At 38.3% G+C, this 12,238-nt stretch overlaps 1 protein-coding gene across 2 annotated transcripts; it reads right to left on the bottom strand.

The window, feature by feature from the left end:
* Nucleotides 1-3,049: 3,049 nt before the first annotated feature.
* Nucleotides 3,050-11,768, bottom strand: LOC139970860 (2-aminoethylphosphonate--pyruvate transaminase-like). Of its 2 annotated transcripts, XM_071976903.1 has the most exons (9): nucleotides 11,343-11,768; nucleotides 10,358-10,411; nucleotides 9,887-10,060; nucleotides 7,984-8,084; nucleotides 5,938-6,178; nucleotides 5,497-5,661; nucleotides 4,429-4,588; nucleotides 3,751-3,911; nucleotides 3,050-3,253 (listed from the first exon to the last, which is right to left on the bottom strand). In XM_071976903.1, the coding sequence occupies exons 2-9, from the start codon at nucleotides 10,383-10,385 to the stop codon at nucleotides 3,102-3,104; spliced, it is 1,182 nt and encodes a 393-aa protein (XP_071833004.1). In that variant the 5' UTR covers nucleotides 10,386-10,411; nucleotides 11,343-11,768; the 3' UTR covers nucleotides 3,050-3,101. The 2 variants fall into 2 exon arrangements, with proteins under 2 accessions (XP_071833004.1, XP_071833005.1); XM_071976904.1 differs by lacking the exon at nucleotides 10,358-10,411 and having other exon boundaries at nucleotides 11,343-11,767.
* Between the last annotated feature and the right edge of the window lie 470 nt (nucleotides 11,769-12,238).

Genomic DNA, 12,238 nt, shown 5'->3' with positions numbered 1-12,238 from the left:
GCAATTAAATACAAATAACAAATATGCAATACATGGACACGATTAAAATAACTTATCGGTACACTCTGATCTCAATTAGGGGTTGGGATACAAATTGGCATGATTTCACTCACCCTTAAGTTTAACTAAGAACTGGTAGTGGAACTGCAAACGATGATTGAAGTCCCTCGGTTAGTAGTAGTAGTAGTGGCAGCAGGTAGTAGCAGGTAGGCCTACATCTCGTAAGAACTTCAGATTCGTTCGCCGTTAACATCGGGTAGAAGTCCAGACTTAGATCGCGAAAATGTTCAGTTCTGATGTTTAGAGCTGTAGTATGACTAACTACTAGTTGCGCGAATGTTCAAACGCGAACTGCATGCTGGGTTGATTAACGTTAGTGTACAGATCAGTGGTTCCGGTGTACAGACTTAGGCTAGTATAGGCCGTCTTCCCTCGTAGAGTGTTTCAGTTAGGCTAGGTCGTGAACATACGTTGTGTTCCTCGTTAGGTCTTCGGGCCAAAAAAAAAATCACCTGTTCGTTATTGATCGTAACGAACGAAAGTTGTGAAAAGTTCCGTTACCGTTTTGTTCCTGAAGAAAGCAACCGATCTCCACCATGTAATATTGTGACGAGCCCGGCTCCTCCGATAGTAAAACTATATCGGGACTCGCGATAGAAAGGTACTGGGATATCTTGATGCCGTTTTTATGCTTCTTCAGGAGATGTCTCGAACGGAAGAAAACAATGAGTTCACAGAAAAACAATTTGACGAGATAGGATTTGATTAATGATTCGGTATAATTTCTTCTCTGTCGATTCTCTTTACAAATAAAATTAAATTACAATGATTTGACTTGACTTGACTCCGTCAATTAAACAATTAGGAGTGATGAACTTTCGGCGGAGTGATAAATTTGCTGATCAAGTGATAAACTTTCGACCTCCTTTTCCTTTTAAACCTTACTTCCATAAAATCCCTCTGCGCATAATCAGTAGACAGCCAATAACCTGACCATCCAGTATTAACTTAACGATATAAAAATAAGTGCGCTGGCACTGATCTGCCCTGATTGGTTGGGAGTTTGGAAGTCCATCCCCTTTCTATGGAAACTTCCATACCACGTGAGAGAACCTTCTCGAATGTTCCACAGACATAATGGAATCTATTTTGGGAAAAGGCCCTGTACCAAGATTCAATAAGATAGTTAAAAACTTCTCGTGGGAAAACTGAATCCATGACCTAGATAAATACATAAGAGGCCTGTAAGGTGTCTCGATGGAGTGTATCGGTAACATCAAAGAGATGGTATCACTATTTCATAACAATTCATCCCATAGGTGCAGGGGAAAAAAACTCATGATTCAAAAAAATGTTGTACACTGCTACACTGAGGCCCTGTGTGACTTAGTTCTCTGAATCAGAACCAATGACACACCACTACTACTGTACGCACAGGGCTAAGTGATGCACACTAACACGTACAGAGAATATTGTGGGGATGAATATTGTACCGAGACGGCAAACGTTTTCACATTTTTTACTTTTGTAACTCGTTTATGGAATATGGAATCTATCAGGCCCTTTCTTTTACGGTAGTGTTCCGTTTGCTTGTGTATCTGTTTTTGTGGAGTTGTGACTTTCTGACTGCCTTATTTTATGGCAGAGAGATTGAGACATACCCAAAGATTTATATTTCGTGAAATGGTTCATAATTGCATCGCACGAATGCAAGTTCTTTCATACCCCTAAATTGACACATCTGTCGATTAGCTTACTGTAGTGAAGGCCTAAGTAAACATCCATTATCTTTGGATGCTGTTTGCTATGCTCTGAGCCTCTAACCTCAGAAAGGTCAGGTCCCAGAGATTAGTGGTATTATATTGAGGTAATTTTGGTTATTTTTAGGGAGTACGATTTCCAAATGTCCAAAAACATGCAAAAACACAATTTGATCAGCATATACCTGAAATGGATTCAAACTCATGAAATATTTAACTCTGCTTGGCTGCAAAAAGTTATGGTTGCCTGCTGTATCGTTGCTAGTACTAGCTACAGTAATAGTAGGCTAGTATAGTAGTAGTAATATTTGGAGGTGCGTCAATTATTAAGCCTTTACTTTAAAAGATCTGGAAGATCACCAGGCTGCAACATGTGTAGGTTGACCAGTCTGTTACAAGTCCATACTTTAATTAATTTATCACATTTTATATTCCGAGTATCAGCAAAGGCAGTAGCAGGCAGCTGTGGTTTACCATAGCCAGTAATACTGATAGGTCTAATTTAGGACTAACGTTAGGCCTAAGCTAGTCTACTCTAACTCTAACCATGGCCTTACTTTATTTGTGTTCAGCATGAAGGTATTTACTCTAAATGTTATTAATATATCCGGAACACTTATAAGGAATTTACTTACAATGCATATACTCCACCAAATTTCCAAAAGCCAACTTCAAATGGACAACGTTTACGGTAACCTGCGGCACTTTCCTTTGTAGACTACCTGGCTAGGCCCACATAAAGTAACGTTGAATGTAGGCTATTGGGATAGCAACGATACGATCCGATCGACTGCCTTGTACCGAACACAGAAAGAACTGCTTATTGATGGGGGCGTTGTTTCGTTACGTATAAATTTGCCAGTTAAAATAGAAACTCTTATTTTCTTAAATATCCCAAATTAATGGAAGAAAAAGTACAAACGCGAAGATTTCAGTGTAATTAGAGGAACCTGTAAGTTTCGGAACTATATATAGCCGCATTTGGTCAAAATCGAGGTGTAAAGTTGGGATCAACATATATACCATGTACGTAATTCTGTTATATACCCTTCAGAATTACCTCCACTTTTGAGGGGAAATTTTACCCTTTAAATGAACGATTTTTTTTTTGTAACTTCGGAATTGAAAAGTTTATGAGGTAATCTCTTAACTCGAAATAATCATTCCTCAAAGGAAGTGAAATTGATTGAACAAGAAGACCCTAGACTTAGGTTTACCTGGTGTCAGGTAAACATATCCCCGAGGTAAACCTAAGTCCCAGCTATCATGCTATGAAGTAAACCAAAATACCAATGTATATATATATATATATATATATATATATATATATATATAGATAGGCTATGATACAGGAACAGGTATGTCCATTTCAGACAATACTTTCTTTATGCAGTCTATAAGGTGAGACATATCGTCTGGGAAAAGCCGTCCAATGCTACCAATCCGAAAAGTGTTTTTAATTTTGGTGGTACTTCCGGGATAGATAGACTGACCTATACAGATGAAGAAAAGTTGAAGAAAGAAGGTATATAATCAGATGGAGTATACGTTTAAGGGAGAAATGTTTCTTAAGTTTCAACTGAATACATTAAGTTATCTAGAATCCACCGGTATTTACAACAACAACAACAATGATGCCCTTCATATACTTTTAAGACTTGGTTTCAAAAAAAACGACAAAAAATGCACTCCCCGCCCCTCCCCTCCCCCCCAAAAAAAAACAGGAATGAGCAGAACATAAGGACCAACCAAGAGACAAAATGTTGTTTCTAAAAGGATCCTTCATATTTTCATATCTCTGTTTTATTTCTTGATACATACTCTTTTCAATTTTATTCTTTATATGACATAGGCCGTGGGGGTAGTTGCGGGGGAGGAGGGGGTAGGAGCGTAGAATATCATGGAAACTAAATATCTGACAACAGATTTAATGTTAACTTTACTTTCACTCAGCACTTTACTACTTTTGATTTTTTTTCTTATTACTCACCTAATGCTAACAGTCTGTTATTAAAAGTTTCAAAACTCCAGTTTTCATGTTGTGGACTCATGAAAGTAGTTATGATGTAGCCTTGACATTTTCCAGGAATATATCTCTTGAAACCGAGCTGTTCCATCCCATCACAAAGTATACGGTGAAGCTCCTTATACCTATCAAAATGGACGACACAGATTGATTTTAATATGTAAACATAAAGGCATGGCAAATTAATGCCACCAGTCCCCGTTTTGAAATCTTCGTGTTTCCTAATATCTATTGTGAAAATGAGCAATGAGCAAAGAACAGCGGCGAATTCGCATGTTTACGAATATTGTACAAGACTCGGAATCCGCCGAACCAATTCGGCAATCTATATTGATATTTGACATAACTATTTCGGTGACTTCATATGATTGAAGATCTCTTATGACCGGTAAAAAAGTCTAACGAAAAAGTTATTCCTATAGTTCGGAAGAAACGTGTCACCGTTAAAAATAGAGATTCACAAAAACTAGTCAACGATTTCCAGTATGCCTAATTTAAAAAAAAATATTTAAAAAAATCATTTATTTATTTATTTATTTTTGGACAATGCTCTAAGTTGGTGACAAGTTGAATATTAATATAGTTTATCACACTAAACCCATAACAGTTGAATAGTGTGTTATCGTCCATATTCAGTTTTACCTTTTGGCTCTTCCATTAACTCCTCCCTCTTTTAAGAATTCTTCAATTGCCTGCCTAAACGCCAAAAGGCAGTGCGTTGGTTGTGTGAACCTGAAATGACCTGTTTCTTCGAGTCTCACGTATTGATCCACAAGATCTAGGCAAAGACTAGTTGCTCTACCTATATTTACACAAAATAAGAAGATATAATCAAAACTATATGAAATGTTTATTGGGGAATACTGAAGAACATAGCATCATCGACTCTGGATGTGTGACCTGATTAATTCACTTTGGCTTCGGCGTTGAGTACAACGTTTCTGTATACTGCCGTATTGGACGAATCTATAACCGTAATAGTAATTACCGACTTTGCGATCCGCATTATAGTCACTGCCGACTTTGCAATCTGCGGTCCCCATCACAATTTTGCAAGGTCGATTAGAGTGTCTCCATAGTTTTGTTCAGAGGAGGTGGTGCAGAGTTTACACGTTATAAGGATAATATACGGCCGATTGTTAAATCAACTCCGGAACGGATACAAAATAAAGCCTAAGCTCTGTCGTACTTACTTTTGTATCGATAATTTCAAATTCGAAAAGAAAAAAAAACGTTAGAGCTTCATTTCACGAATAATTTTCTTTTTGTCTTTAACAATAAATACTTTTTTTTCATACAATTGGAAAGTTGCTCTAAAAGAATGAATTTTCAAATCCATAAAGATATGACCCGCAGACCGTCTGTTGAGAATCCCTGTTCCTATAGCAACCCAGACGATGTCTTTATGCTATTACGTGTTTCAAGTTTTCAAGTTTATTCAATCTCTGTGCACCTCACTCGTGTGAGGTATGTAGAGTACAAATATGCTTACAAAGTTCATATGACAACAACGTTGACAAAAAATTTTTTAAAAAAATGTATACATGGAAAATGGTGGCGCCAGACCCCAAAAGTATAAGAAGAAAAAGAAATGTGGACGGAAATGCGAAATGGAAAAGAATAAATGGCTTCACATGCATAAGTGGATGAGAAATAAAACAAGAAAGAAATGAAAAACTTATTTACAGTGACTGTTGGAGTTATGCTTACCTTTACATTGTAGTAAGATATCTTTTCTGCAGATAGTGTAACCAAACCCAGGAACACCTTCAAGACATTTATTGGCAGAGCTAACTACAAAATCAATTTGGCCGGACTCCATATCTAACGGTATAGCACCGAAACTGCTCATAGCGTCTACTATGTAGAATGTACCTATACATGAATAGACAAAGAAAAGAAGGAGTACATATATATAACCGATAATTCAGTAGTTAAATTACGTAAGATAACATCAACTATACCGTATAGCAAAAACAAAGAACAACAACATCAGAAGAATGTGTTGTTTTTAATTTACTTGAAGCTTATAATTGTTGCCAACCCATGGTTTGATTTATCATAATTTACAAAAGGGTGTTTGTTTCCTCGCCACTTTGACAAGTTATATATTGAGGAGGGGGGCGGGAAGGTATTCGAGAATATACTTACCCGGGCATTCCTTTTTCACTAATTGCCCGACCTCTTCTACATTGTTCACGGTACCTGACGAAGTCTCAGAGTGGACTATAGCTACACTGGTCCAGTTTTTGTCCTTTTGAAGGAATATCCTCACCATCTCCCCTGTTACAGCTTCCGTCTCATCGATAAAGAGGGGGTGTACTTCCACCCCCATATACTCACACATCGACATCATCCTACGGCCATACCTCCCATTAACGATGATCAGGACCTTAAAATCAAAAATATATAGAAATTATGGTCACTTTAAAACTCTTTTTTTTCTGTTTTAGAGTTAATTCGCTATAAAGAAGCTGGTTGATTGTGCTTGCCCGCAGAAGTGAATATATGATCACACTAAACATCCGGCATACTCAAAGCACTTTTCACCATCTGTATATGCATTATCCCATTGTCCACACAACAGCACTGCGATGCCAAACTTTAGTGTCCCTTTAACTTTGAATTTAGTGTCTTTCATTGCTTTATATCGAGTTAGTTTTGCATGACCGTCGCGACTGGTTTTATATGTTTGTTCCATGGGTACCCGTAACGTACAAATGGTCAATGGCATGTTTGGATCCATGGGGTGTGGTGTGTACACCGTCTCCCCCTCCCCCACCCCCTCCGTCAGCCCCACTGACAGACAGACTATTACACAACAAATCCTGTTGTACAGTAATTCAATATATAGCATGTATATTTGCGGTGCAACCGAAACATATACACCATTCTTCAACATTGTCGGAAAGTTGCAAATGCAGCAGTAGTTTGTATCTACAGCATATAAAGTCCATTTTAACTTCACTTCAGCTAAATAATTAATGCACGTAAGTGGCATTGTTTTTTAATAAGCTTAAAGTGAAACAGCATTCTACTTAAGCGAAATAGTATTTAGCTTAAATTTGTTTTAATTTCACTTAGTAGTAGTAGAGTCGTATACGTTCTAACAATACAGTAATGAAGTTGCCCTTCCTACATATATGTACGCTACCATACGCTCTATACCTACCTGTATGGTAGTCTCAAGTAAGTAAGTAAAACTTTATTGATCCCAAAGGGAAATTCAGGCACTCGCTCATAAAACAATGAAAATGTTACAAAAATAGATGTGTATATTGTACAATAAGACAGTAAGAATAATAAGAAAACGTCAATATATGAGAGTCAGCGTAACAAAACCTCATTGAAAAGCTTAATTGCACGGGGTGAAAGAATCTCTGTATCTATTGGGTTTGAGACACGGAAGTCTCAACCTGCCACTGCCTCTGGACATCTGACTTCTATGAAGTAGCTCATAGAGGGGGTGGGGTATGGTCCTTCCATACCGCGTCCAGTTTGGACTCGAGAAGGCTGTGGTAAACCGAGTCAATGGAAGGCAATGGTTCCCCGATTACTCTCTCCGCTTTCTTAATGTTGCTGTTAATACGATCATTTTCATGTTTGTTGACATTCCCACCCCAGCAAATCAAGCAATAACGCCAAACCCCGCTAATGGTACAATGAAAAAACATTTCAAGGATGTCATGACGAACATCAAAATTCGACATCTTACGGAGGCAGTACAATCTAGAATTCAACTTTTTAACCAATATATCAATATGATCTCCCCATGCCAGGTGATCATTCAGCACTACCCCAAGATACTTATATGATGTAACACGTCATATAAGTATCAAGCTTTTTGTTTTCTTTTTCGAACGACTATGTCTTTAATTGCTTCTTTGTAAGTATAAACTGTATATGGTTAGCAACCGATTATAATAGGGGGAAATATATTCGGGTGAATGGGGATAGCGGCAACATATTCTTGCATGAGACTCCGTATGACAACGATTTAATTTACATCTCAACTTTACCGTAAATTCATCGACTGTCAAACATTTCATTTTGAAATTCAAACTCAAACTCTCAGTAACTCCACCACCCCCCCCCCCCCCAAACATCCTCCACCATATGCCGAAATATAACTTTATATGTATCGGTTTGTGTCGGAATAATTCAAATGAATTTTTTTCATCCTATTACAATACTTACTCTGGCATTATCTTTCTTTGAAGTGGTATTTAGTACAGCTTCCACTGTGTAAGATCCACTTCCCTGCAGTGGCACACAAGTATATTTGTCAGATGACACTCCTATTAAAGCAATGTACATGCTGAACAATGTTGAACTATGTTGAACTACTGGACATAACGTCTATAGTTCATACCCCAGCATGTTAAGGGTAATGTAAAGAGGAGGGGGAGGAGAGTCCGGGGATTCGAGGGTCGCATATACTGTGTTTTCTTACTTTTCTACATATTCCAATCACGTTATGATGACACGTAAGAGAAATTCGTCATGGGCGAATGAGTAATATTTCTACGATTTAATGTCGACATTTTTGTGGGGTATATCGATGACGTTTCTCGAATTCACGGGGCATACGGCACTCCCAGGATCATTCTAGGTTCCCCGAGGGTGGGGGGGTGGGTAACGTTGATACCCCATTACCATTCTCCTCGTCTCCCGAACTGTAAACAATATCGGTACATGAATAGTAGTGCATATTCGGATAACGTTTTCTATGTATGCCACTGTATTTTGAAACAGACCCTATACCCATGGGCGGCGATCCGTACTTCCGAGTGGGGGGGATATGACCTTGTTGACTATCTAAGCGTAGCGCCACCATGAGTTGGCGCGAAGCGTACAAGAAAATTTTGGGATTTACAGACCCTCTAGATGGCCGGAAACGGCACTTGCCGAGGTTTCCAAGCGGCATATACCCAACTTTAAAATAGGGATTTCATGTCCGAAATATCTCATAATCAGGATCCAAAATACTTTTTTTTTAATTTCGGGTGTTATTTTGGGAAAATTGCCCCTGTCAATCTTGTTTCAGGCGCTACGTTAGAATGTTCGAGAGCTCTTTATATTATTCGATGAAGAAAATGGCCTCATGCAGGCTATTATAGGCCTATACACATGCAATACACAATTACACATAGTTACATTCCTAGGTACCGATTGCTAGGGCATCCAGGTGAAACGTACGTGTATTAACAGGGGCGTAGGAAGCTATTTGGGATTGGTACGGAAGATCAGAGTGTGGCCATCTACCATAATCATCGGGGGGGTGGGGGACGTTTGGAAGGTCAAACTACGCTACGCGCCACCATTGGTTGGCGCGTAGCGTAATGGAGAAAATTTTGAAAAAATGCCTCCCAGATTGCAGGAAATGGCACTTCCCGAGCTTCCCGAGCTTTTCTTCTGTGCATTCTCCCTTGTCTGTTTTTGTACCCGATTAATCTTCTGAAACACATTTTGAAGTATGTTTTCATTTTGGTTCTTTATTTTTTGCCTTTTTTTCTTCTTAGTGCTACTTTTTCTCCTTTTTTTTTTTTTGCGCCGTGAATATTGGTCCGGCGAACCGCTCCGACGCCCCTAATTAAGCATTACCCTGGTAACATGAGATTCTCAGCTGTTCGAGGGAACATGTACGTGTGTAGGCCTACTATAGGGCCTATATGAATACTATGAGGGTGCATATATGTACTATATCAATACCGTGGGCGCAATAATACATTTTGTTGTTATAGGGCCAATGAAGCCTACAGTCAACTATTCTTGCTTTATAAAGACGGTTTATTTGAAAAGATCGCACTGCGTTTATGGTATAGGCGAGAAATGAAGCTAAAAAGAGCCGTACATTCACGATGATGCATAAATGAAGGCATGAAAATATTCTTATTCCTGGCATTTGGTGGGGGGGATATGGTGTGTTACATCCCCTCCACCCATTTTCATGGGGGGGATATATCCCCCCCATCCCCCCCAGGATCGCCGCCCCTGCCTATACCTGTATATAGATAAGTTAATTTAGAGGATAATATACCGGGATAATATATGAGGATAATAATGACAAGATATTCTGATATGCCTCTATACTATATACCTGCAATCTCCACCAGCTTCTGTCTAATCCAGCTAGTGTTGGATTTCATCTCTTCACATCTTGAACCTACATCTCGGAGCATGACACTCTTGACAGTAGCACTCGTGGTCAATGGTCCTGGGGTGAAGAGCTTCTTGTCTGCAGGGTAGGCCGATGGCGAACCGGTACCATTAACTGAATGGAGAAGAGAAATACGGGTATAATGTATGTTTGGTTTTGAATTTATGTTGATTTTTAAGAAGGAATTGTGTGTGGAAAGTGATTGAAAATTTAGAAATATTGATGGTGAGCAAAATACATTGCAAAAATAGAGGAGACGACACGTCCCGTCGAATGTATATATACGTATATGGTAGATATATAGTATAGACATATAGCATATATAGTATATATATAGGCATATATATAGGCCTATATATATATATATATATATATATATATATATAGATATATATATAGATATATACTTACATGTAGTAAGGTTTCCTCCCTTCTCCATTTTGTCCAAAGGCAAACTTGATATTTCTGCACAAAACATCAGAAACAGGAATAATGTTATCAACTTTTCAGAGTTGTATCAATGTATATAGAGGTCCGGCATAGGACCAACAAACACATTGAAGTGTTGACAATCACGCGAACGTCGTCGGTATTCAACACGGAGGTTGTTTACTTATTTATTTAGCCCGTTTTCGTGTTTTAGCAGAACTAGCCTATATATACCTGTGTTTCTCGTTCTTGTGTATGTGCTATTGTACGTACACATTCTCGGTATGTTAGAAATATATAGTATTAATATGTTACTAATACTCGTAGGTTAGGGCATATTGAAATTTTATCATATATTAACTAGTCCAAGATTAAAAGTTAAATCAGTATTCGCTCCAAATGTAAGCAATTTGCTTGAAGTTTGCGAGAGTATGTTTCACGAGACACTCATCCTCCATAGTATTCTCTAACATTAATGGAGTGATTAATTACACAGTTAAGTGTCTCAGTTGAAACAATCAAAACTACATTATGAAATGTTTCCCGAAAGGTAACAAGGGAGTCATTGAAGAAATAAGCATGCATAAACGCAATAATGATGTATGAACTGATTAATTCACTGTGGCTTTGGCTTTCAGTGCAACGTTTGTGTATGCCGCACGGACGAATCTAACCGTATCATAGTATAGTACCGAGTTTGCGATCCACGTTATACTCATTGCCGACTTAGCAGCTTTCCATAGCGGCTGTCTGCATATACCGTATTTGCATTATATCGCAACTGTTCCTTTCCACACAAATAGGCCTATTATGAACAAAACGTTATACCGTTAAAGGTTGTATTTTTCGTCATTAACGAAATGTATAATGAGACATTCCTTCATTAAACTTATATGGGTAACTATTAGGCCTAGGCCTTGTCTGATAAAAGCCATGAATCAGACTAACCAACATCGAATACACGTACCTTGGTGCAGTTAGACCGTAATAGTATTTGTGTTTCCGTAGATTATTCGCGATCTTTTCCCGTATAGCTATCTATGTAGATATCTCTACGTATCAGCATGACCATACGATGTATAGGCCAAGACTATTACTATGCATCTGATCTGTGCAAGTAGTAGGTCTACCCTTGTACTGTTTTAATCCACGGAGACTCTGATGAACTTTGTGTATATTGGCAAACTGGAACAAACATAAATACATGCAGTAAACGTCTCAAAACATCGGTGGCGTATTCCTGAAGAACAATGTCCATTGTTTGATATTGGCCTGCTATTGTCATTGTTTTACTCATCATGTTCGGTATATCACAATGCTTGACCTTAAATTGTTTACAGTTATACTACTATTGCTTCCACTCTATCCGTCGTAGCATATTATTGATAATAAACTGATCTGATCTGTGTTATTCATATTTCCTTCGGCGAATACAATACCGCGGTATAGCCTATTTGTGCATCTATAGGTCGAAAATGTCATTGTTTTCATTGTATCAGATGTTCAGGCTTTCGCGCAATCGCAGAGCTTTCGTTGCTATGGTCACGAGAGCGTGTGTCCGGGTCATGTTAGATCTGATCAGGTTGCAATGTCCGTCTCCCCTTTGAAGAAACTGGGTTTTTTTTTAAGAGAGCTACATACCCAATAGTGGCAAACTTACAGCTTTATACACGAATTTCCTAACATTTTCATGTTTACCAGAAGTTTTTTTTTCTACGACATAGGTAGTTATAATTAGCGTATGCCTTAGCCACAAACGAATAACATATTTAGAATGAACTCACCCAATTTATGTAGTTGGCCTTTTAGTGGGCCATTTTTTAGTTTACGTTTATCGGGGAAAAAACAGTGATATTTTTGAAC

The sequence above is a fragment of the Apostichopus japonicus genome, chromosome 8 (genome assembly GCF_037975245.1).
Source record: "Apostichopus japonicus isolate 1M-3 chromosome 8, ASM3797524v1, whole genome shotgun sequence".
Classification (NCBI taxonomy): Eukaryota; Metazoa; Echinodermata; class Holothuroidea; order Aspidochirotida; family Stichopodidae; genus Apostichopus; species Apostichopus japonicus.
Note: the sequence above shows the minus strand (reverse complement) of the source record. Positions and strands in the feature narration are given on the sequence as shown.